This window comes from Bombina bombina, chromosome 2, assembly GCF_027579735.1.
Source record: "Bombina bombina isolate aBomBom1 chromosome 2, aBomBom1.pri, whole genome shotgun sequence".
In the NCBI taxonomy this organism is placed as follows: domain Eukaryota; kingdom Metazoa; phylum Chordata; class Amphibia; order Anura; family Bombinatoridae; genus Bombina; species Bombina bombina.
Window position 1 is genome coordinate 1003718726 of NC_069500.1, and position 22711 is coordinate 1003741436.

The 22711-nt window shown below is 36.1% G+C and overlaps 1 protein-coding gene across 19 annotated transcripts in view; it reads left to right on the forward strand.

Moving 5' to 3' along the window:
* ANK2 (ankyrin 2) overlaps positions 1-22711 on the forward strand; it is a 469556-nt gene that overhangs the window by 226209 nt on the left and 220636 nt on the right. For 14 of the 19 annotated variants that reach the window (XM_053703568.1, XM_053703580.1, XM_053703565.1 and 11 more), the window contains 8 exons: positions 4059-4157; positions 4538-4636; positions 13804-13902; positions 15448-15645; positions 16733-16831; positions 17014-17112; positions 19161-19259; positions 19738-19935. In XM_053703568.1, the coding sequence (XP_053559543.1) occupies positions 4059-4157; positions 4538-4636; positions 13804-13902; positions 15448-15645; positions 16733-16831; positions 17014-17112; positions 19161-19259; positions 19738-19935 (990 nt within the window). The remainder of the gene's footprint in view (positions 1-4058; positions 4158-4537; positions 4637-13803; positions 13903-15447; positions 15646-16732; positions 16832-17013; positions 17113-19160; positions 19260-19737; positions 19936-22711) is intronic. The other 5 variants (XM_053703576.1, XM_053703583.1, XM_053703585.1 and 2 more) reach the window with 1 other exon arrangement.

The following is a 22711-nucleotide window of genomic DNA, read 5'->3' on the forward strand; positions in this document are numbered from 1 at the left end:
CAGAATGTATGTTATTTGTATGCAATTTGTGTAGGTTTAACGTGATTTAGTTTACACATCTCCCTGTTCTTCTTGGTGCAGTAGCTTGGAGATGGTACTGCATTGCAGAGAAGCTGTGTATAGGGCTGGGCTCAATAGAACAGTTCTTACTGAAGCCTCTACTTGCAGAGAGAGAAAATCTGCAGATTTCAACAATAGTTAATAGTAAAGCTGACTACAGCAAGCAAAAAAATAAATAAATAAATTAAATGGGAATATGTTCAGTCTCTATTTTGTTACTAGAAATTGAGGCATATGGGTAAATCAGTTTGTCCTGTATTATAAGCTATGAGACAGAGATAAGTAGTTCTGGAAATTATATATAAATTACAAATTCAAAGGAATATTAATGTAATCTTTTAGATTATCTGTAGTAGTTAGCAGCAGCATTTTAAGTGAAATGTAATACACACACACACACACACACACACATATATATATATACACACACAATGGGCTCCATTTAAGAAGCTGCAAATGCAGCTTTTGGGCACTTTCAGCCACAGCATCCAATAGTTTAGAAGCAGCATTTGTTAGACCATTGCTTCATAACCTACTACACCAACTATAAAGGGCCCCTGGACTTCTCTGAGCAGGGTGATTGACACCACGTGAGTAGCAGTGGCTTGTGCAATGATAAATGTGGGCTGTTTTTCGATGCTCACTAGCTGCAATGCCAGGGCGGACAGGGGCAGAGATGTCCGATCTTGTTCATCCGGCTGTTGTTATATGAAGGCCTTTATGGACCAAAGTATTCCAATACCATGGCATTGATATTGAGTTGGCCCTGCCTTTGCCCCTATAATAGCCACAACTCTTTTGGGAAGGTTTTCCACAAGATTTTGGAGTGTCTGTGGTAATTTGTGCCCATTCAGCCAAAAGAGCATTTGTGAGGTCAGGCAGTGATGTTGGACAATAATATCTGGCTTGCAATCAGAGTTCCAATTCATCCCAAAGGTATTCAGTGGGGTTGAGGTTAGGGCTTTGTGAAGGCCACTCGAACTTCTCCACACCAAACATGTCAAATGATATCTTCATGGACCTTCCTTTGTGCATAGGGTCATAATGGAACAGGAAAGGCCTTTCCTAAACTGTTGCCACAAACCTGGAAGCATCAAGTCATCTAAATTGTCTTTGTATCCTGTAGCATTAAAGGGATATGAAACCCAAAATGTCTGCCATGTTTCAGAACATACAATTTTACTTTAAAGAGGGGAGAGAGAGAGAGCAAAAGAGAGGGGAGAAAGAGAGAGCAAAATAAAGGGGAGAAAGAGAGAGCAAAAGAGAGGGGGGATAGAGAGAGAGCAAGGGGTGGGACCGCTGTACTGCAAAAAGTGGACCGTGAACATGGGCTTTAGGACTAGTTTATATATAAGCTACAAGGGATTCACACTCCCACCTTCCAGTGCCAACTATCAGGGTGTGAGGATAAGCAGATTTATACAGGAGTTTTATAATGCATTCGATAGATAGATAGATAGATAGATAGATAGATAAATAATTTAAATAGTCTGTCATGAGCAACACATCACTACTCATGTATTAAAGGGACAGTCTACACCTTGGTTATCTTAAAGTCTTACCTTAGATTAAGCTGCAAACATTCTACTGCTCCCTTTCTATATCATGCAGCAGGAACATTAAAAAATATATTTTAAAATGAATATTGTTTCTGGCCACTTTGAAATGGCTTCCAAGCTCCACCCACTAATGACATCACAATCTGCGCTGCATCAAGGCACTCTGCTGAATAGCATTGACAGACTGTTGAATTTAGCTAGTGAGTCTTTTGTGATTGGATGCCATATGCAGGCTAGATTGTGATGTCATCAGTGGGCTGAGCTTGGCAGCCATTTCAAACTGCAAAACAACAAAAGGTATTCCAGCCTCCAAGAAATTTAAAACGAACCTTTATTTTCTTACATGGGGTCTTCAGACATTTCAAACTGGCCAGAAACAATATTCATTTTAAAATAACTTTTTTACTGTTCCTGCTGCATGATATAGAAAGGGTGCAGAAGGATATTTGCAGATTAATCTAAGGTAAGACTTTAAGATAACCAAGGTGTAGACTGTCCCTTTAAGTAGTGAATTTACACTGATCGAACATCAGGCCAATGACAATCTTAAATCAGACAGCAATGCAACTAGATATATTTGTTGGCTCACAGATATATGACTGCTTATGCAGTTATGTAATTTATTAAATATATTAATATATTGCAAATGGTAGTTACAATAAAAATCTTCATAGCCATTCACATTTTTAAAAACGTTTCCGCTTTAATTCTTTATGCACTCAGGTTTAATCACAATGTTTATAAAAAAAGAAAACATAAAAAAATGTTTATTTATAATGATCAATGCTACAAGTATTTTTTAAATAAAAACTAAGAGGATTTTCACACAATATAATTTGCTAAATTTGGATCTAATGATTTGTAACTGTGTCTTCATCGGCTCACTGGCAAACCAGGTGTTAATGATAAAGACAGGTGATTATTCAGTGACCAGGTCATCTCAGTTCCCAGACAGGAATGCTCGCAAATCCTGACCTCTTAGTGTGCCATTGAGGATAGTATCGGGGACCACTGGGCTTGCCTATAAAAACTATAAATATGTACCATCAACACATGTTTGTCAAGTGCTGTTTTCCTTTACCAGGATACCAGAGGCATTTCCCAAACTAATTCAGTCATGGAATGCACAGAGCTTCAGAAATACTGAGGGAACCCTAGCACCACAGACAGTTCCTATTAGATCAAAAAAGCAACATAGAGCCAGCGAGTCATACAAAGCACAAAATTAGATAAAATGAGGAAAAACCTTTATTTGAACTCTGGATACAAAACATGGTAAAAAAAAAAAGGGTAAGATGCAGCAGTGGAAAAAGCTGTCTCACACGTTTCAGCCGTCAGGCCTTATTAATAGATGCATAACTCAAACCCTTGACCATAAAATATATCTGCTTTACAGTGAAGATTAAGGGACATGGAACCCCAAATTTTTCTTTCATGATTCAGACAGATCATGCAATTTAAAAAAAAAAAAAAAAAAAAAAGGTTCCGATTTACTTTTATTATCAAATTTACTTTGTTGAAGAGATATCTAGATAGCTGGTGTTCACGTCTGGAGCACTACATGGCAGGAGAAAGTGCTGCCATCTAGTGCTCTTGGCAATGTATAACATTCTTGCAAATCTTCTGCCATATAGTGCTGTAGACACGTGCATGCTCCTGAGCTTACCTTATTGCTTTTCAACAAAGGACACCAAGAGAACAAAGAAAATGTCATAATGGAAGTAAATTGGAAAAGTGCATGATTTAATTAGATTCATTAAAGAAAAAAATTGGGCATGTCAATTTTAATATTCTCCAGAACCGCATGATTCTGGCCAAGATCAGTGCACCTACAGCTGCTGTTGTCTTAGTGCCAGTACATTGCCTTCCATATCTTTTTTTTCTTTGTTGTTAAACAGTCACAGTCTTGTCACTACGTGTCAGTTATCCGTGAACACTGTATTTCACAAGTTGTTGTTTTTTTCGATGAAACATTTCTTGCATGGTAGATACAACCATTTCTAGTGGAGATTTCAAAAAAATAGTCACAAAGTCACTTTCTAAAGTATCTATGTGTAGTAAGGTTCCACACACTCATTTAAAATGATGCTATGGAGGACAGCCAAAAGATATCACTTGGTCATGTAGACTAGGGAAATATTTTATACTTTAAAACAATCTTTCTCCTTTTTTTGGTACCTACATTTTTATCAGTTATAAACAGAAAAATAAACCAATGTATGTGTTATTTTTTATTTTATACAATTCAACCTCTCCTTAATTGTATTTGTCTGATTTGCATAACATTTTCTTCTTGTTTAATGTGTTGCTGTATGTGAGCACCCATGCTAAGCTGTGACACCTTAATTTGCAAGGCTTATGCTTTTTTATACCATGTGCGAAGAGCTGCCTGAAGGATTTCTGAGTTTGTTTACATGTATTTTCCTTTTATGTCTACAGAGTGGTTTCACCCCTTTACACATAGCCGCACATTATGGAAATGTAAATGTGGCCACACTCCTGCTTAACAGAGGTGCAGCAGTAGACTTCACAGCCAGGGTAAATACTTTGTAACTTTGCAGAAAAAGTTCTTCTGAATAGAATTTCATCATTTGAATCTTCTATATATTTGTCACAAAACCCTACTGCAGATACAGTTTATGTGCACAGAAATGATCAATTATAGTCATAGTTTAGAATGATAAAATCATTTCATTTCAGTGATAAATTTGTGATATGTCTAAACTGCATACAATCTGTAAATATATTATTCCCCGTACATTGTGAGTTTATATGTAATGTTTATCCTTAAAATTCAAAAGATACTGATGAAATTATTCTGGTTATAAAGGTTTGCAGAATATTAAGTAATACATATATAAAGATATATATAAGATATATATATTCTGTTGTTTTTGTATTTTTTTCCTGATGCACAGAATGGAATAACCCCCTTACACGTTGCATCCAAAAGAGGAAATACAAATATGGTGAAATTATTGTTGGATCGTGGAGGGCAAATTGATGCCAAAACCAGAGTAAGTTATGGTTATTTTTTATTGGTTGTAAAATCACTGTCATAAAATTGAAAATAAAAGCAGCAAACCTACAGTGAACATTTTTATTCAAACATAATGTGAAAAAAATGTATACCTATAGTGTATTACTGAAATCTCAGATGTCTTCTTTATTCCAAACACCAATGTTGCTATATTCAAGACCTACAAATTTCTTTTTTATAGTCTAGTTTGTACTGGTGCTTTCTAAAGGAGTGAATGAGGTGGCTGTGCTTCATTTTGAAGCTCATCTAAAAAAAAAGGTCTCTTTGGATGGGCAGACATTAAGGTCTTGAATTTAGCAACATTGGGGTGGAAATAAAGAAATTCATCGAGCTGAGGGATCTTCAAATCTACTTACTAAACACTGTCATTTCTAAACGTAAAAAAACTTTGATGTTTAGTGTCCCTTTAAAATCCATTTTTATTTACTTTTACCATGGTATGAAGTCTAATTAGGCAATCTCTGCAACTGCCTAGGAGAATAATCTCTGAAGGGAAATATTATTTTTCTTGTCAAGTGATGGTACTTTATGATACACTCCCTTTCACTACATTTGGTTTCTACATTCTCCAATCTCCAGTACAGCCATTCAGAAATGGGAACAGAGAGAACATATATTAGTGGTATTATATATATATATATTAGTGGAAATATCACCAACCATGTGTATGTTAGTCCAGCCCTTTTTAAAGGGATAGAAAGGTCAAAAATATATTTCCATTAGCAAAATGCTTTTGGTAAAAGTTATTACTGTTTTTCAGTGGCATATGCACATATCCTGTAAAGATACAAACAAGTCAGTCCAGCACTCAGGCCACTGCACGCCACACAGGGTAACCACCTATACCCACAGTAATCACAGAAAATCCTAAGAGAGTAGCAGCAAAATATGGAAAAATAGTAATTTATTTAGCACATCAGAACAGCAACGTTTTTGGGAACACCTTCCCTTAGTCATGCAAAGGGAAGGTGTTCCCGAAACGTCGCTGTTCTGATGTGCTAAATAAATTACTAGTTTTCCATATTTTGCTGCCACTCTCTTGGGATTTTCTGTCATATCCTGTAAAGGCCCATGCACCAGTATTTAAACACTCCACCTTTTTAGAGTTTGAGCAGTAGCTTTTATGACACAAATTACGTCTTCAGAAGCAATAACAAGGACAAAACTACAGGGGATGCAGAGGTCGCAATTGTGACTGGGCCCCCAAATCTTACTTTCTTGCACCTGGGCCCTGTGGTTTCTAGTTACGCCTCTGAGCAATACACACCACCGCTACCTCTTTGACCAAGCATAGTGTTTGAATACTGGTGCATGGGCCCTCACAGGATATGTACGTATGCCACTGAAAAACGAATACATTTTGCTAGATGCATTTTTCAAATGGAAGTATATTACAAAAATGCTTCTATTTCAAATTGAAATGCGCCTTTGCACATTTCAATTTTGAACTTTCTATCCCTTTAAATTATCGCTGGCTGCTATCTTTTGCAAAATTTACTTTAAACATGCTTTATTTGCATTTTTGACTATTGTTTGTACCTGTTTTTTACATTTACTTTTATAAATGACTGTACATCTACATTAGCACAGTTTAAAGTCCACAGGGAAGTGAAGCCCCAAATGACTTTTAAATAAGAACAGAAATGAAATCAAATCCTTTTTTGGAACGATGTAATCTTTATATAGCATGCAACATTACCACAGTAATTTAAATAATTAAATGTGTACGATTACGTAAATCTGTTAAAGAATTAATTATAAATGGTTAAGTAACATTTAGTCTCTTGAAAACAGCTAGTTTTTGAATAATTTATTTGTAAGCCTGGATCAGCACTTCCAGTTACTGTAAATGGTGCTAGACAGATTAGCTCAATTAGGAAAAACTGTAATAAATAGAGTGGAAACTTGAAAAAAAAAAATGTTAGATTGTTCTAATGGAAAGGGCCAACCATAGAGTGTAGGAGCAATAAGCAGCATTATTACCTGTGAATATGTGACAGCTAATGATTAACTAACCTGTGCTTAAGTGACAATAGCGTTAAACAGTCTGATAAAGGTTCTTTAAAGGGAGAGTCTACACCAGAATTTATTGTTTAAAAAGATAGATAATCCCTTTATTACCAATACCCCAGTTTTGCATAGTCAACACAGTTATAATAATATACTTTTTACCTCTGTGATTACCTTGTATCTAAGCCTCTGCAGACTGCCTCCTTATTTCACTTCTTTTGACAGACTTGCATTTTAGCCAATCAGCGCTGACTCCTAGGTAACTCCACGGGCGTGAGCACTCTGTTTGTGAAAAACTGTCAAAATGCATTCAGATATCAGGTGGCATTCAAGGTCTAAGAAATTAGCATATGAGCCTACCTAGGTTTAGCTTTAAACTAAGAATACCAAGAACAAAGCAAATTTGATGATAAAAGTAAACTGGAAAGTTGTTTAAAATTTACATACCCTATCTGAATCATGAAAGTTTATTTTGGACTAGACTGTCCCTTTAAGGAATATGCTACTGATGGTGACATTTTAAATGTTAAATATTTAGGGCTAGATTACAAGTGTAGCGCAAAATGTGCGCTGATATTACAAGTAAAGCGCAATGCAAACGCAACCTCGCGTTCACATTGCATGAAAGCTTTGCCCTCACGAGAGCTCGTTTCCATAGGCTCTAATGGGAGCCTCGTTCTGATGCCGATAGACATGGCACAGCGAACAGAACCTAGCACAGCGAAGGGGGAAAGTCGCACAGCGTTAGGCAGCATATTTAAAATATATATGTATATAAGCATATACATATACAGTATATACAGTGAAAACACAGTCCCCTATTCACCTGTATGTGTCATTTTTTTTCTAACACCCTACATGCCATCTCTTTAACCACTTATAACTGCTTCATGCAGTTATTTAAAAAAATAAAGATATTGATATTTTTTATTTTTTTTAAAGGAATTGTCCACTTAATTTGGGGGTTAATGGAGGCACATTTTTTTTAAATTAACCAGGGGTCTGATCTCTGGTTTATTTTGCTTAGCACAAAGTGCTACCATAAGCTTGCGGTAGCATTAACCAACAACTTGTAATGGCTGGTTATTTAAAGTGTGCTGTAAACGGGCGCACGTTAAATTAGCACTCCACTTGTAATCTAGCGCTACTACAATGTCCCCTTAAGATTTGTACTGAGACAAGAAGGAAAATAAGATTAATTATATTGAATGTCATTTTATCATAATTTTAACCCCTTATAGTGAATGTCAAGTTTTATAAGAAAGTGCCCGGTTTTTTAAATAAATCATAAAAACAGGGGCACTTTTAGCCATTAAACTTTACATTTAATCTTTTTTTTTTTTTTTTTTTTTTTTTTTTTTTAAATACTTACCTTTTTCCTTGTGACAGCAGACCGGGAATCCTCCGCTCGCCTCTCATGCTGTACTTAGCATATCAATGACAAATCTAGCTTTCTCCATTCATTGCGTGGCTTCACAAGCTGGACGCCTCAGGGTGCACGCAATGATTGGAGGAAGCCGGATTCGTCATTGCTGTGCTAAGTACAGCAGGAGCTGCGGGAGGAAAATCGCTTAAATGTAAAGTTTAATAAATGAAAGTGCCCCTGTTTTTAAGAGTATTTTTAAAAACCGGGCACTTTTTCATTAAACTTTACATTCACTTTATGGGGCCGATTTAACAAAGTGCGAGCGGACATGATCCGCTGTAGTGATCATGTTCACCGCACATCAATAAATGCCGACAGCATACGCTGTTGGCATTTATCATTGCACAAGCAGTTCTGGTAAACTGCTTGTGCAATGCCGCCCCCTGCAGATTCGCAGCCAATCGGCCGCTAGCAGGGGGGTCAATCAACCTGATCGTATGCGATTGGGCGGATTGATGTCCACTGCCTCAGACGAGGCGGACGAGTTAAGGAGCAGCGGTCTTAAGACCGCTGCTTTTTAACTCCTGTTTCTGGCGAGCCTTCCATACGGAGCTTGATGAATCGACCCCTAAGTGTCAGAAGGTTGAGTACTGGAGGCCAGGCAGATTTCCTTATTTTGGATTTATACACAGCAAAGATATATATTGTTTTTGTCTCCAGCACCAATTAACCTTTAATCTGAAGTCTTTCCTAATGTTATTTTTGTTTTGGATTAACATGTGATGCTATACATTATAAAAATGGGATTTTCCCACTCCCTATTATACAATGTATTTTAACAAATTCAACCTTCTTAATGAAAGTAAACTTTTCTGTATAGACCATAGTTATAAATATTCCAGATATTTTCTCTACTTGCAACACAAAGTCACCATTAGCCAGTTTATAAGACCATCGACCCATAACGTTTTTTTTCTAGCGGTGGTTCAGGAGCTTGTCTCTGTGTTTAAACTTTCATGAGTCAGACAGTGCATGCAATTTGCAGACCTTTTAATTTAGTTCTTAGCAAATGTGCGTTTTTCTCTTGGTTTGCTTTGTATATAATATTTGTATAATATGACTCTAAATCAAGTAATAATTGAGTTTTCATTGGGGATATTATTGAAAATCCATTGTTTTGGGATTCTATTTGTATTTTGTTTGACAGTTAATCAGTTAAGTGTTTGTAGGTGTTGAATACTTTGACAAACTGGTAGGTTAGCCTCTTAGAATTTAGAAATATTTTGGATATATCAGATAGACAAATATAATTAATTACAATTAAAGGGACATGAAACCCCAAAAAAATATTTCATGATTCAGATAGAGGATACGATTTTAAACAACTTTCTAATTTACTTCTATTATCTAATCTGTTTTATTCTCTTGGTATCATTTGTTGAAGGAGCAGCCGTGCACTACTGGTTTCTAACTGAACACATGGGTGAGCCAATGACAATCAGTTTATATGTGCAGCCACTAATCAGCAGCTAGGACCTAGGTTCTCTGCTGCACATGAACTTTCCTAGATAAACATTTCAGCAAAGGATAACAAGAGATAGAAGCAAATTAAATAATAGAAGTAAATGTGAAAGTTGTTTGAAATTGTATTCTCTATCTGAATCATGAAAGAAAAAATTTGTGTTTCATGTCCCTTTAAGCATTAGGTAAGTGATAAAATCTTAAAGGGACAGTCAAGTCAAAATTAAACTTTCATGATTCAGATAGGGCATGCAATTTTAAACAACTTTCCAATTAACGTGTATAATCCATTTTTCTTTGTTCACTTGTTATTCTTTGTTGAAAGCTAAACCCAGGTAGGCTCAAACTGATTTCTAAGCCGCTGAAGCTGCCTCTTATCTCAGTGCATTTTGACAGTTTTTCACAGTTAGAAACTGCTAGTTCATGTGTGCCATATAGATAACATGGTGCTCACTCCTGTGGAGTTATTTATGAGTCAGCACTGATTGGCAAAAATGCAAGTCTGTTAAAATAACTGAGATAAAGGGACAGTCCGCAGAGGCTTAGATACAAGGTAATCACAAAGGTAAAACGTGTATTAATATAACAGTATTTGTTATGCAAAGCTGTGGAATAGGTTATAAAGGGATTCTCTATTTTTTTTTTAAACAATAACAATTTTCAAGTAGACTGTCCCTTTAAATTCATTCATTAAAAAAACCAAACAATCCTATGACTCCTTAGTCATGAGTTAAGTTTTCATTAAGCCACTGGCATCTCTCATTATACAACAAGTGAACATAGCTTAAATCAATCTGTGAACCACACCACTTGGCTTGAAATAAATCAGTGCGATTCAGCTGAGTTAAACACGGCTCTCCTATAATCCTTACAAATACAATTCTTACACTGAAGCCAAGCCCTTAAACCCCTTTCTGCTGTGTGATGGAGAGTGCATGTGTGCTGCTGTTTCTGTTTCCTGCTAAACTTCTGCCAATAGTGCTCCAGATACAAGCACCCTCCTGAACCTATCTACCGTCTCTTCAACAAAGGATACCAAGAGAACCAAGTACATTTGATAATAGAACAAACTGCACTGTTTCTGAATCATAAACGAGAAATGTTGGGTTTAATTTGACTTAGAAACATCACAGTTCTCAGATTTAAATGACATAAAAAAGGGGTAAAATAAATAATAAAGGTATTTTTGCAAAGCTGTATCTGCTATGCATAAATTAAAATGTTATATAAATATCTCATGGTGTTTACTGTGACTTTAAGGGTCATTATGTGTGTTGCAAACCAGGAAATGTTTTGGATCAGTAGGACCAAGTAAAAACCTATTGACAGTCACATTGTAACTCCTAGGCCTTAGGTTGGGCACACCTGCTTTCAACCTCCAGCTTTGAAAGGACCTGTAAATATAGTGGATTTGCATAATCAACAAATGCATGATAACAAGCCAATGCAATAACACTTAGAGGTCGATTTATTAAGCAGCGGATGCTGCATCGACGCCCCATTGTTTCTGGTCCACCAGAAACGGAAGTTAAGAAGCAGCGCTCGTAAGACCACTGCTCCTTAACTTCTCCGCCACCTTTTAGGTAGTGGACTGAAATCATCCCGATCCGATACGGGTGATTGACGACCCCTACTAGCAGCCGATTGGCTGCGAGTGAGCAGATGGTGGCATTGCACAAGCATTTCACTAGAAATGCTTGCGCAGTGTTAAATTCCTACAGTGTATGCTGTCAGCATTTAGCGAGGTTAAGAGGACATGATTCGCTACAGCGAATCATGTCTGCTCGACCTTTGGTAAATCTACCCCCAAGACTGAACTTCAAATGAGGAGTAGATTTTTTTAGAACGATTTCAAAGTTATGTCTATTTCCACTCCTCCTGTATCATGTGACAGCCATCACCCAATCATAAATGCATATAAGTATATTCTTTGAATTTTTGCACATGCTCAGTAGGAGCTGGTGACTCAAAAAGCATAGATATAAAAAGACTGTGCACATTTTGTTAATGGAAGTAATTTGGAAAGCTGTTTAAAATTGTGTGCTCTATCTGAATCATAAAAGTTTAATTTTGACTTGAGTGTCCCTTTAAGGTTGTATATCCCAATACAGATTACCATTGCACATTAGCAAAGTAAAAGTAACTTTATACTAGTGACAGCAGTAAGTGTTTTATTCACTGCACATTGCTGTAATACTAGTTGGAAGTAATATGTAAGTTTTAGTTTCTCATGGTAGTTAACACATTAGATCAGGTGAAATAGGAAATAGTACTTAGCATTTTGTTCTTCTGTATATTAAGTTTCAGCACAGGAACAGCTGGGTAATCCTCAGATGGAAAAATGTATAACCCAGGGTCTTAGCAGTGTTCACTTTAAAAAAACCTGAACTACTGTATTATGGATATAGTTATAACTGAGCAAGGCTATATATATATATATATACATATATGTATATATATATATATATATATATATATATATATATATATATATATATACACATATATGTGTGAATGTGTATATATATATATATATACATATACAGTATGTATATATATATATATATATATATATATATATATATATATATACAAAACACAGAAGGGGACTGCACTCTCAGACTGGACTGGGTACACATCCCATGACCCTGAACCATGCTCAGCCCTGGGTGCTAAATAGCACTCTCAGTAAGCTGTGCTGTCTCGAGAGTCACCGGCAGTTAACCCCAGACAAGTCTGGGTGCAAGGCCCATAGGGAAAATGACAAAAAAAATGAATACAACACACAGCGAAAGTCCAGCACTTGCTTGCAAGCTCTCAGCTAAGATTAAAAGCAAAACTGGAAGATCTAGTTACCAAATATGGCCAAATGGGACAAGCCCAGGTACCACGTCATGGTCTCTCCCAAAACCTGGGTCCCTAATACAGCCATACAAATGCAAGCAATCTAACAAACTGGGAATAAGTCACGGATTCACAGACCCAGGTTTTGGGAGAGACCTTGACGTGGTACCTGGGCTTGTCCCATTTGGCCATATTTGGTAACTAGATCTTCCAGTTTTGCTCTTAATCTTAGCTGAGAGCTTGCAAGTGAGTGCTGGACTTTCACTGTGTTATATATATTTACAGTATATATATATATATATATATATATATATATATATATACCGTATATTTACATGTATACACATATACAGTATATATATGTGTATATATATATATATATATATATATATATATATATATATATATATATACAGTATATGTGTGTGTATATATAAATATATATTTATATATATATATATATTGTATTTGTTCTAAAATGCAAATGACACTCTATATTTATTAAAAACAATGATTGCCTTTATTTTTACTGATACAAAAATACATATTCTAAAATCAAAGGTATTCCAAAATCCAAGCCAAATAATATGTTCCAAAGCAATCCACCAGGAATTTCTTGCAATGCACATGACATGTTTTTTGTTGTTGTAAGGTTTCAACTTCAGACCTATTAGAATCCATCAGAAAAACACTAGAACAGCCTACTTATGACAAGGTTTTCAAATACATTTGTGGCACAATACAACATGCCATATGCCTTGACAATCTGGCACGGTTATTCTAATTCTTTGTAATACTTTTACAAGTATTACAAAGAATGGAGCTTGATGCCCCGTGTTTCTGGCGAGCCAGGAATCGCAACAATTCAACCCGATCGAGTACGATAGGGTTGATTGACACCCGCCTTCTGGCCCCCTGTTGGCCGCGAGTCTGCAGGGGGTGGCGTTGCACCAGCAGCTCTTGTGAGCTGCTGGTGCAATGTTAAATGTGGAGAGCGTATTGCTCTCCGCATTTAGCAAGGTCTTGTGTACCTGATCCGCACTGTCGAAATCAGGTCCGCAAGACCTTTGATAAATAGGGGCCTTAGGCTGTTGCCCATCTATACTGAATTTGTTAGCTGTAATGTTTTATTTCTGCTTTGACTTTGTGTTTAACTGTAGGCCTGGGAAAACCTCTGCAAAAAGTATAGAATTGATTTAATAATAACATTTCTTTCCCATAATAACTTAAATAAGGCAAAAACATTGTGCATTAATAAAAGGAAATAAATGTAGCTAATTTAGAGCATATTGGACTTTTTAATTCATTTGACAAAGGGCACATTTTATTTTCAGTTGATTTTGTGATACTGTTTTCCATACATTTTTGAGAATTGTTAACAGTCAGCTTTTCCATTTTTTCAGGATGGTCTTACCCCTTTACACTGTGCTGCACGGAGTGGGCATGACCCAGCAGTGGAACTTCTCTTAGAGAGAGGAGCACCACTTCTTGCAAGGACCAAGGCATGTGCAGTACCCCACACCTAGCTCCGCTCTTTGGCTTCTACAATATACAACTGGAATGTCATGGGTGGTGAAATCAAATGACATCCTGATGACACAGATTTTCTACCTAACTAGCACTGAATCTATTCATTATTTAAAGGGATATCATATTATTTTTTGTTGCATCTAAAAGGGGTATTTTAAAACATATTGACGTTATTTTTTTTAATTTAAAAAACAAATAAACAAAAACTCCCATGTTGTCGTTAATGTTTATGGGGTTTGTCACTGCCAACCAATAGCTCAGAGGGATTTGCAATAATACAATTCATGTTAGTTTTAAAATCAAAACAATTATCTTTTAAAAAATAAATAAAATTATATAATGCTCTTTAATATGCTTGATAGAAGGCCTGTAATTTGATTACCCCTTTAAATGTAATCCCTAGAAATAAATTCAGCTTTTTAAGCTGCAGTTATGAAAATGTGAACAGATGGAAGGTTTGGTAGATATTATTTTCTAGTGTGTCTGTTACTGGCATAATGACAGCAGACTGCTCTGGGTGAGCGTGTAGCAGGCAAACTACTTAACGGAACAAGTGATTCTTCCTTAGAGTCCTTATTAAACACTGGTAAAAAAAAATGCGCAAATTACCATTTACAGAGACCAAGGATGATAATAATGTAGAATAATGCACAATTATACAATATTGCAGCTAAAGCTTCTGATCAATTTTGAATGTCATTTAAAAACATATGCATTCTGTAGTATTGCATTCAAGTAAAATCTTCCTAGTATAATGGAGCAAATCGGTTATTATTCATTAAGGATATCAGTATAAAATATCCAACAATACTTATACATTGTAATTTTATTACATTGTGTATGCGTTTTTCTATTCTATAAAACAAGGACTGGGAGATTAGAAAAATATGACAGTGAGGGGTTTAGTACATCCATTCTGACATTAATTTGCCTTCCCCTTAAAATAATTATTATACACAAGATTTAATTCCCCTTAACATCTTTATTATGCAAAGGGAAATAACTTTGCAGTGCAGATTCATTATTTATTTGCCTGTTTTTCCAGTAACCTACATATAAAAACTGTAGATTTTTCCTCGACCTGCCAAGATGCTGGTGTATATTCCACAGAATTCAAAATACTAACCTCTTTCTTCTGTTGTGCTTTCCATAGTGCAAGAACAAGCTGCTTGCAGTAGATAAAAAAACAGTAAAATGGCCGCACTAACAAGTTTGAGCATTAAAAAAACAACTTTTATATAGAAAACGTATAGAGGGCTTCCAAAGAAAAAACGTATTTGTTTCATGTCAAAAATGGCGATTGATTTTGATGTACAGTATATATTAAAAAAAAATGATACCCCTTTTAAATATGTTTTTAAAAATAATGGGAAAAGAAATCAAATGTTTAATCTCATAGAAACATATTATAGTGCTATATTGTTTTGTTTTAATAAGACATGCATGTTTTACAGTTATTTCCTTGTGTTGTGTAACATTCAGCCATACTGACTTTTTAATCTTTTTCTTTTGAGCAGAATGGACTGTCCCCACTTCACATGGCTGCACAAGGGGATCATGTTGAGTGCGTGAAACACCTGCTACAGCACAAGGCTCCTGTTGATGATGTCACTCTAGATTATCTGACATCTCTGCATGTTGCAGCCCATTGTGGACATTACCGAGTAACTAAGCTGCTCCTTGACAAGAGGGCAAATCCTAATGCCCGTGCTCTGGTAAACTGATGTTCTATTACTATGTCCAACAGAACATGAGTGTTTGTCAACAAAAACATGGTCACAAGCGTAGTCTTTGTAATTTTAGGCAGTCAAGCTTTTTTTAATCTAAACAAAGAGCCGCTTCATACACTGTGTGACTGGTATTATAAGATAAAATACATTATCACTAATTTCAGTGATAGGTGTCTCCAGGGACCATATATGGATGGGGGGGGTACAATCAAAATTAGAGACACCTATGTAAAATGTACATGTATTTTTCATCTCATTGATGTCTCTTGGGACTATTTATATAAGTGCTAGAAAGCAATCGGTTTTGTTTAGGGAAGGAGAAAACAGAAGTTAATCATCATTCATGGATTACAGATTTATTAAAAAAATGTTGGATTGGAGGGTGTTGCCCCTTTGATACAAAGTCCTTTTGCTTCTTGCAAGTCAGAGGTCTCACGACAAAGAGTATTCTCCCATCCTTTATACAGAAGGGTCACACACTAAGATATTAATGAAAATGTATATTAGTTTAAAGTTATTGTTAACATTTTAAAAATATTAATAATTGATGGCGTTTTGTAAATATTAACCCCTTATTTGTAATTTACGTGATCCTGCTTTAAATATACACGCGTATTAGAAAAGTCATTACTCTAGGGTATTACCATGAGAACACTGTGATTTTCTAATGTCAAATATGAAGAATATAGCTTTGGAACAAAAGAGTTGGGGCTTTACAGAAAGTTACATTAAACCACTACCTAAAGTTTCAGCAGCAGTTACTTGCTCTTTATATATTAGTCAACGTATCTGAAGACAAAGATACAAATACAGTTTAGGAGACTGCTAAGTCACCATCAGCAGTTGTTTCATAACTTTAAAATCTAACGTAATGTTACAAAGCAGCGCTACGGAATCTTGCTTCGCTATACAAATAAACGGTCATAATAATAAGCATGGGATCATGTACATTTTGTGCTTGTGCTGTATGTTTAGTGTACATGATGCTTTGCACTGGTAAAGATTGTATGGAATTATCATGTTAAATGTCATGTGTGCATGTGTTTTGCTAACCACTTGTTTTTCTAAACAGAATGGTTTTACTCCATTGCACATTGCCTGCAAGAAAAACCGTATCAAAGTTATGGAACTCCTAGTGAAATATGGGGCTTCAATACAAGCTATAACAGAGGTAGTTTTTCCAGTGTAAAACATCCTCTACTTTTCCTACTCTTTCTCCATACTTGCTATTTCGCACTGCGTCATGTCTTCTCCATCCATCTTCTCAGTTCTCATACTTTAATTATTAACAGCAGAAGCCCAGATGGCATTGTGCAAGGGAGTAAAATTACTGTTGGTTTGTTTTACTCACAGTCTGGTCTCACTCCAATACATGTGGCTGCATTCATGGGCCACTTGAACATAGTCCTCCTTCTGCTGCAGAATGGAGCCTCTCCAGATGTCACTAACATTGTGAGTATGTCTTGCAATTAAATAACCAGACTGGGTGAACAATGCAGAACATGTTATCGTCATCAGCTGTGGTTCTCCATGTGTTAAAACATGTTAATCTTTCAATGTGCATGTTGGTTTTCAGTATCAACAGTACTCTAGTCCTCATATGTCATGTGACATTAGCTATGTTAAACGCACTTATGCACACCAAGACTGTATAGAAGAATTAATGTTTGTTTAATGATTGAAAGTGACATTTATTAAGCATACCTTGATACTGAAACATAAATTACAAAATAACCCATACATATTATGATAAGGGTCATTAAACTGCTGGGCATAACTACAATCAAAGGGTTACTACTCTTAATGCTGTTGTTTATCTTCCTGTGCTTGTAGCATTCTTTAAATCCGTTCTCTTACCTTTACCCCATACTAGTGCAGGTTAATAAAGCTCCGCATTTACACACTGGACACTTTGTAGCTTAAGTAATCTTGCACCCTGTGACAGAAGCATTCACAGATCAGTAATGTAATGTAATAGCTGGCCAAACGCATGGCAAGATGCCAAAAGCCTTCCTTTGTTTACTAAGAGAATTTTACATTTAAACTTATCGACTTCTACTGCTGTATGATTAACCCTGGCAAAGTGGTTAAATACATTGTCAAAGTACACACTGGGCGCTTCCATCTTGTAGCTTAAGTAGTCTTGCACCCTTTGACAGACGCATTCACAAATCAGTGACATTGTTGTCTGTCGATGCACACCACTTCTGTCACATGATGGAAGAATGTGTGCGGTACAAGATGGCAGCACCCCATATTAAGATTTGGAACTTTACCAAACATCACCTGTAATGGGTTAAAATAAGAGATTGGCTGAAGAGAGCTGCAGGCACAAAAGGAAAAGCAATATCGTGAGACGTAACTGTGCTATTGTAGTTGTATCCAGCAGTTTAATGTCACTTTAAGCAAATGGAAATTGTGTAGTAATCTTTGGGAATACAAAACTATATATGATACAAAATATCATGGGAACAGAAACAAGTCATTTTGTTATTTTTTTCCCTTTAATTTTTTTCTTTGTCAACACTAAAAATTTGTGTCCTTAAAAAAATATTTTCTAGTATTTACTAAATGAAACAGTGATTGACTTTGCATAGAATCCTTATTAAATTAGTTTTAACATGATTTGTCAAATCAGGAGTTAAGATCTTGACATGGACTGAGCATTTTGCACATAATAATGTTCAACAGTTCACCTCACCAGATTGTTATTAAATACCATGGGATCCATGTTCACACAGAATATTTGAACTACTCTGATCATAGCTCACATAAAAACATTCCCAGGTTTAAAACATACTTGCCAAGCTCTTTTTATGAAAATGAGTTGTTAATAAGTAGGTGCACTTTCTCAGCAGATTTTGGAGGTATTCTAATGTCCCACCAGTAATATATTTTGCCCAATGTTACTTGGTATAAAATGCAAGCAGCATATTCAGAGTGACTCTTAGACTGCTACATGTATTCTTATGTGTACCTTTGTGTTTGCTTTATAAAATAAAACGTTTGCTTGTTTTGTTTTTGTTTTTTTGTAACACCATCAGTATATCTTTTTTTTTTTTTTTACCTCTGAATGGAAAGCATCTTTCAGTCCTTAAAATCTACACTATTTATGGGTTTCCACTAATATTGATTATTTGAATTTATAGTTCTTTAATAAATTTACAAGTTTTAATTTGTGTTTATTATATAAAGTTAGTGTAATGAAATAGCTACATTGACAGTTAATAAACGCCAAGCTCCTGACTGTGTTGGTAGGATGCACATACAGTATTTGTGGGCAAGCCATTGTCTGGGGCGTGCAGTGCTGGGTAGCTGGACAAAAGCAGGGCAAGATGCCAAAATACTTCAGATTTTCTATAAAAATGATTGTTCTACAGATACAATAAAGAGCATGTAAATCCTAAAATATTTTAGGATAATTCTACACTTGCCAAAATGTACTTTACTTGTAAAAATGTTTTACCTAAATAATTTAGCATTTCCATATATCCTTGTAGCGTGGAGAGACAGCACTGCATATGGCAGCTAGAGCAGGCCAGGTTGAGGTGGTTCGTTGCCTTCTGAGAAATGGTGCCCTTGTAGATGCCAGAGCCAGGGTAAGTTTCCTTCAGGCCGCTATTATTTTGTTCCTAAAATCACATTCTGTGCACAATCACAGTAAATAGTTACATTATTGTTGATATTTGAATGTAATTAGCTGTCTGTCTACAATGTTATAAACATGTTTGCCGTTTTAAAGTATTAGTGCACTAATATTTATATCAGATTTCTTTTATAATCTACCCTCAGAAGTCAACTTCAGGAAAGTAATAATCCGAGAACATATTATAGTACATCTCAGGCTTTCCCCAGTGCAGCGTTTACCATAAAGAGTAGCCATGCAAAGGAAGCAATATATTTTGTGTTATGTTTTTTTTAGATGAACTGAATGATATGTTCCCTGGACAGCCATCTTGCTACAGTATTGTTGCCGCGCAAATATCGCTAGAATGTTTTAGTCTTCAGGGCTTTTGTAGGGAGTGTTGTGATTTGGTTATATCTTCTGTAAGCTAACCGCGCTGGGTGTTGTCTTAGGAGGAGCAGACACCTCTTCATATCGCCTCACGTTTGGGTAAAACAGAGATCGTCCAGCTGTTGCTACAACATATGGCTCACCCAGATGCTGCTACTACAAATGGTTATACTCCTCTGCATATTTCTGCAAGGGAGGGACAAGTGGATGTGGCATCTGTCTTGCTAGAGGCAGGTGCTGCACATTCATTTGCTACCAAGGTAAGGTGTAATGGACTGGTGTTTCTCTGGTCTCTTTAACGTTTTCTTTGGTACATGCATTAAATAAAACATTATTTACAGAAAAAATCTTAAAGGGACACTAAACCAAATTTGTTTCTTTCATGATTCAGATAGAGCATGCAATTTTAAGCAGCTTTCTAATTCATTCCTATTATCAAATTTTCGTTGTTCTCTTTGTATCTTTATTTGAAAAGCAAGAATGTAAGCATAGGAGCCAGCCCATTTTTGGTTCAGCACCTGGGTAATGGAAGTATATTGAAAAAATGCTTCTATTTCATATTGAAATGCACCTATGCACATTTCAATTTTGATCTTCCTACCCATTTAACTTAATATTAATGGTCCATGGGATAAAGGCTTACTGGATGATAAGGAAAATCGCCACAGGTCTATTGGCCTCACATGCTCAACAATCATCAATCGATAACTACATCCATATTGCAAAAGACAATTAAAAAAAAAAAAAAAACACAGCACATTTTAAAATGCATCCACAACAGAAAATGAATGTTATCAAATTCAAGACCAAATAAAATGCTATTGTAAATGAGGAGTTTTACTACTGGTACATAATGCAGTATGTGCATTTAAAGACATAGGGCTGTGTGATAAGACAAAATTGCATTTTTCAGAACTCCTGTGACTATGAGGCCCATTTATCAAGCTCTAAAGACCGCTGCTCCATAACCCTGTCCGCTCTGAGTAGGCGGACAGAGATCACCACAATTCAACCCGATCGAGTACGATCGGGTTGATTGACACCCCCCTGCTGGTGGCCTATTGGTCGGGAATCTGCAGGGGGCGGCGTTGCACCAGCAGCTCACAAGAGCTGCTAGTGCAATGCTGAATACGGAGAGCGTATTTCTCTCCGCATTCAGCGAGGTCTGTCGGACCTGATCTGCACTGTCGGATCAGGTCAGACAGACCTTTAATAAATACGTCTCAATTTCTCCTTATTCATTAATTTATTTATAACTCTTGTTTATGTTTTGCCCTGCACCATAATATAATGGTAATTAAATATCACAGTCACAATGCTACTTTAGACAAAATATCACCTCAGCAATATTTTAGTCAAAAGACTGTCATGAGCAGCATTTCCACTTGGGATGAATAGGTGAAACTGTTGGAAACGCATGTTACGGCTTGGATGCCTAAAAGTGTTGCAATACTTGTCAAAAAAAGTGTAGGAGTCTTCTCTGGCATCCAGGGGGTTAACTGTATCCCTTAAATTTACATAAATAATCTTTATCTGTAATCCCCAGCCCTAACCTTAATATTAACCAGAATCTGTGATCCTAATCCCATGCCCTAACTTTACACACAGCTGGTGGCAATGTTGATTATGGATTTCATTGGCAGTAATTTCATAGACTACAGCTAGCTTAAAGGCACAGTATACACCAATTTTCATATAACTGCATGTAATAGACACTACTATAAATAAGAATATGCGCAAGTAGTGTTTTAAAAATCCAGTATAAAAACCTTTTAAAAACTTACTTTGAAACTCCCAGTTTAACACTGTTGATGAGGTAGTCTGGGACACCCATTGAAAGGGGCTGGGTAAACAAAAAGAGTAGACACTCCCCACCTCCCCCATTCCCTGCATATGAAAAGACAGATAACATAAACAGGAGCTAGCAGGTGTCTGTAAACGCTTGTATACACCTGGCACTGTGGGGCTTGGTTAGAAGTCTGAAAATCAGCACAACATTCTTAAAAAATAAGCAAAACTAAACATTTTTATAAAAACACTACCAGATGGGCTATATAAATGGATCATCTACAAAACATTTATGCAAAGAAAAATCTAGGGTACAAAGTTCCTTTAAGAGTGTTACCTTAGAGACTCATATACTGGGGTTAGAGTTGTGGTTGGAGTCAATATATACCAGGGTTAGAGTAAGAGTTAAGGTCAGGGACCAGAGTTACCAAGGTAGAGAAAGAATTGGGGTTGAAACTGGGAGCCAAAATGACCAGGATTAGAGTAAGAGTTGGGGGCTACAGTTACCAAAGCAGAGTTAAAATAAAGGTTGGGAGCCAGAGTTACCAGGGTAGGGTTGGAATAATAGTTAGGGTTGTAGAGCAGAGATACTTGGGTTAGAGTTGACGGTGGAGACCAGGATTAAAGGGACATGAAACCCAAATTTTTTCTTTCATGATTTAGGTAGAACAGACCATTTTAAACAACTTTACAGTTTACGTCTATTATCAAATTTGCTTCAGTCTATTGGTATCATTTGTTGAAGAAGCAGCAATGCACTACTGGGAGGTAACTGAACACATGGGTGAGTCAATGACAATCGGTATATATATATGCAGCCACCAATCAGCAGCTAGAACCTAGGTTCTTTGCTGCTCCTGAGCTTACCTAGATAAACCTTTCAGCGAAGGATAACAAGAGAAGCAAGCTAATTAAATAATAGAAGTAAATTGGAACGTTGTTTAAAATTGTATGCTCTATCTGTATCATGAAATATTTTTTGGGGGTTTCATGTCCCTTTAAGATAGAAGTTAGGGTCAGGGACTTTATACTTTGTTTATATGTTTACATGTATAGCAATATAATATTTCTTCACTTTAATGTACCTGTAATTAATTTCCAGAACCCTCTATAATAGCTGCAAATATTTTTTTTTGCAAGTGCTCCACTTCATCTATTTACAAACTTCCTCCTCCTAATCAGACTCTACCTACTGCTATGACAAGTGGTCATTGCTTTTGGTTTCCCACCACACTTGTTCTGTATTTT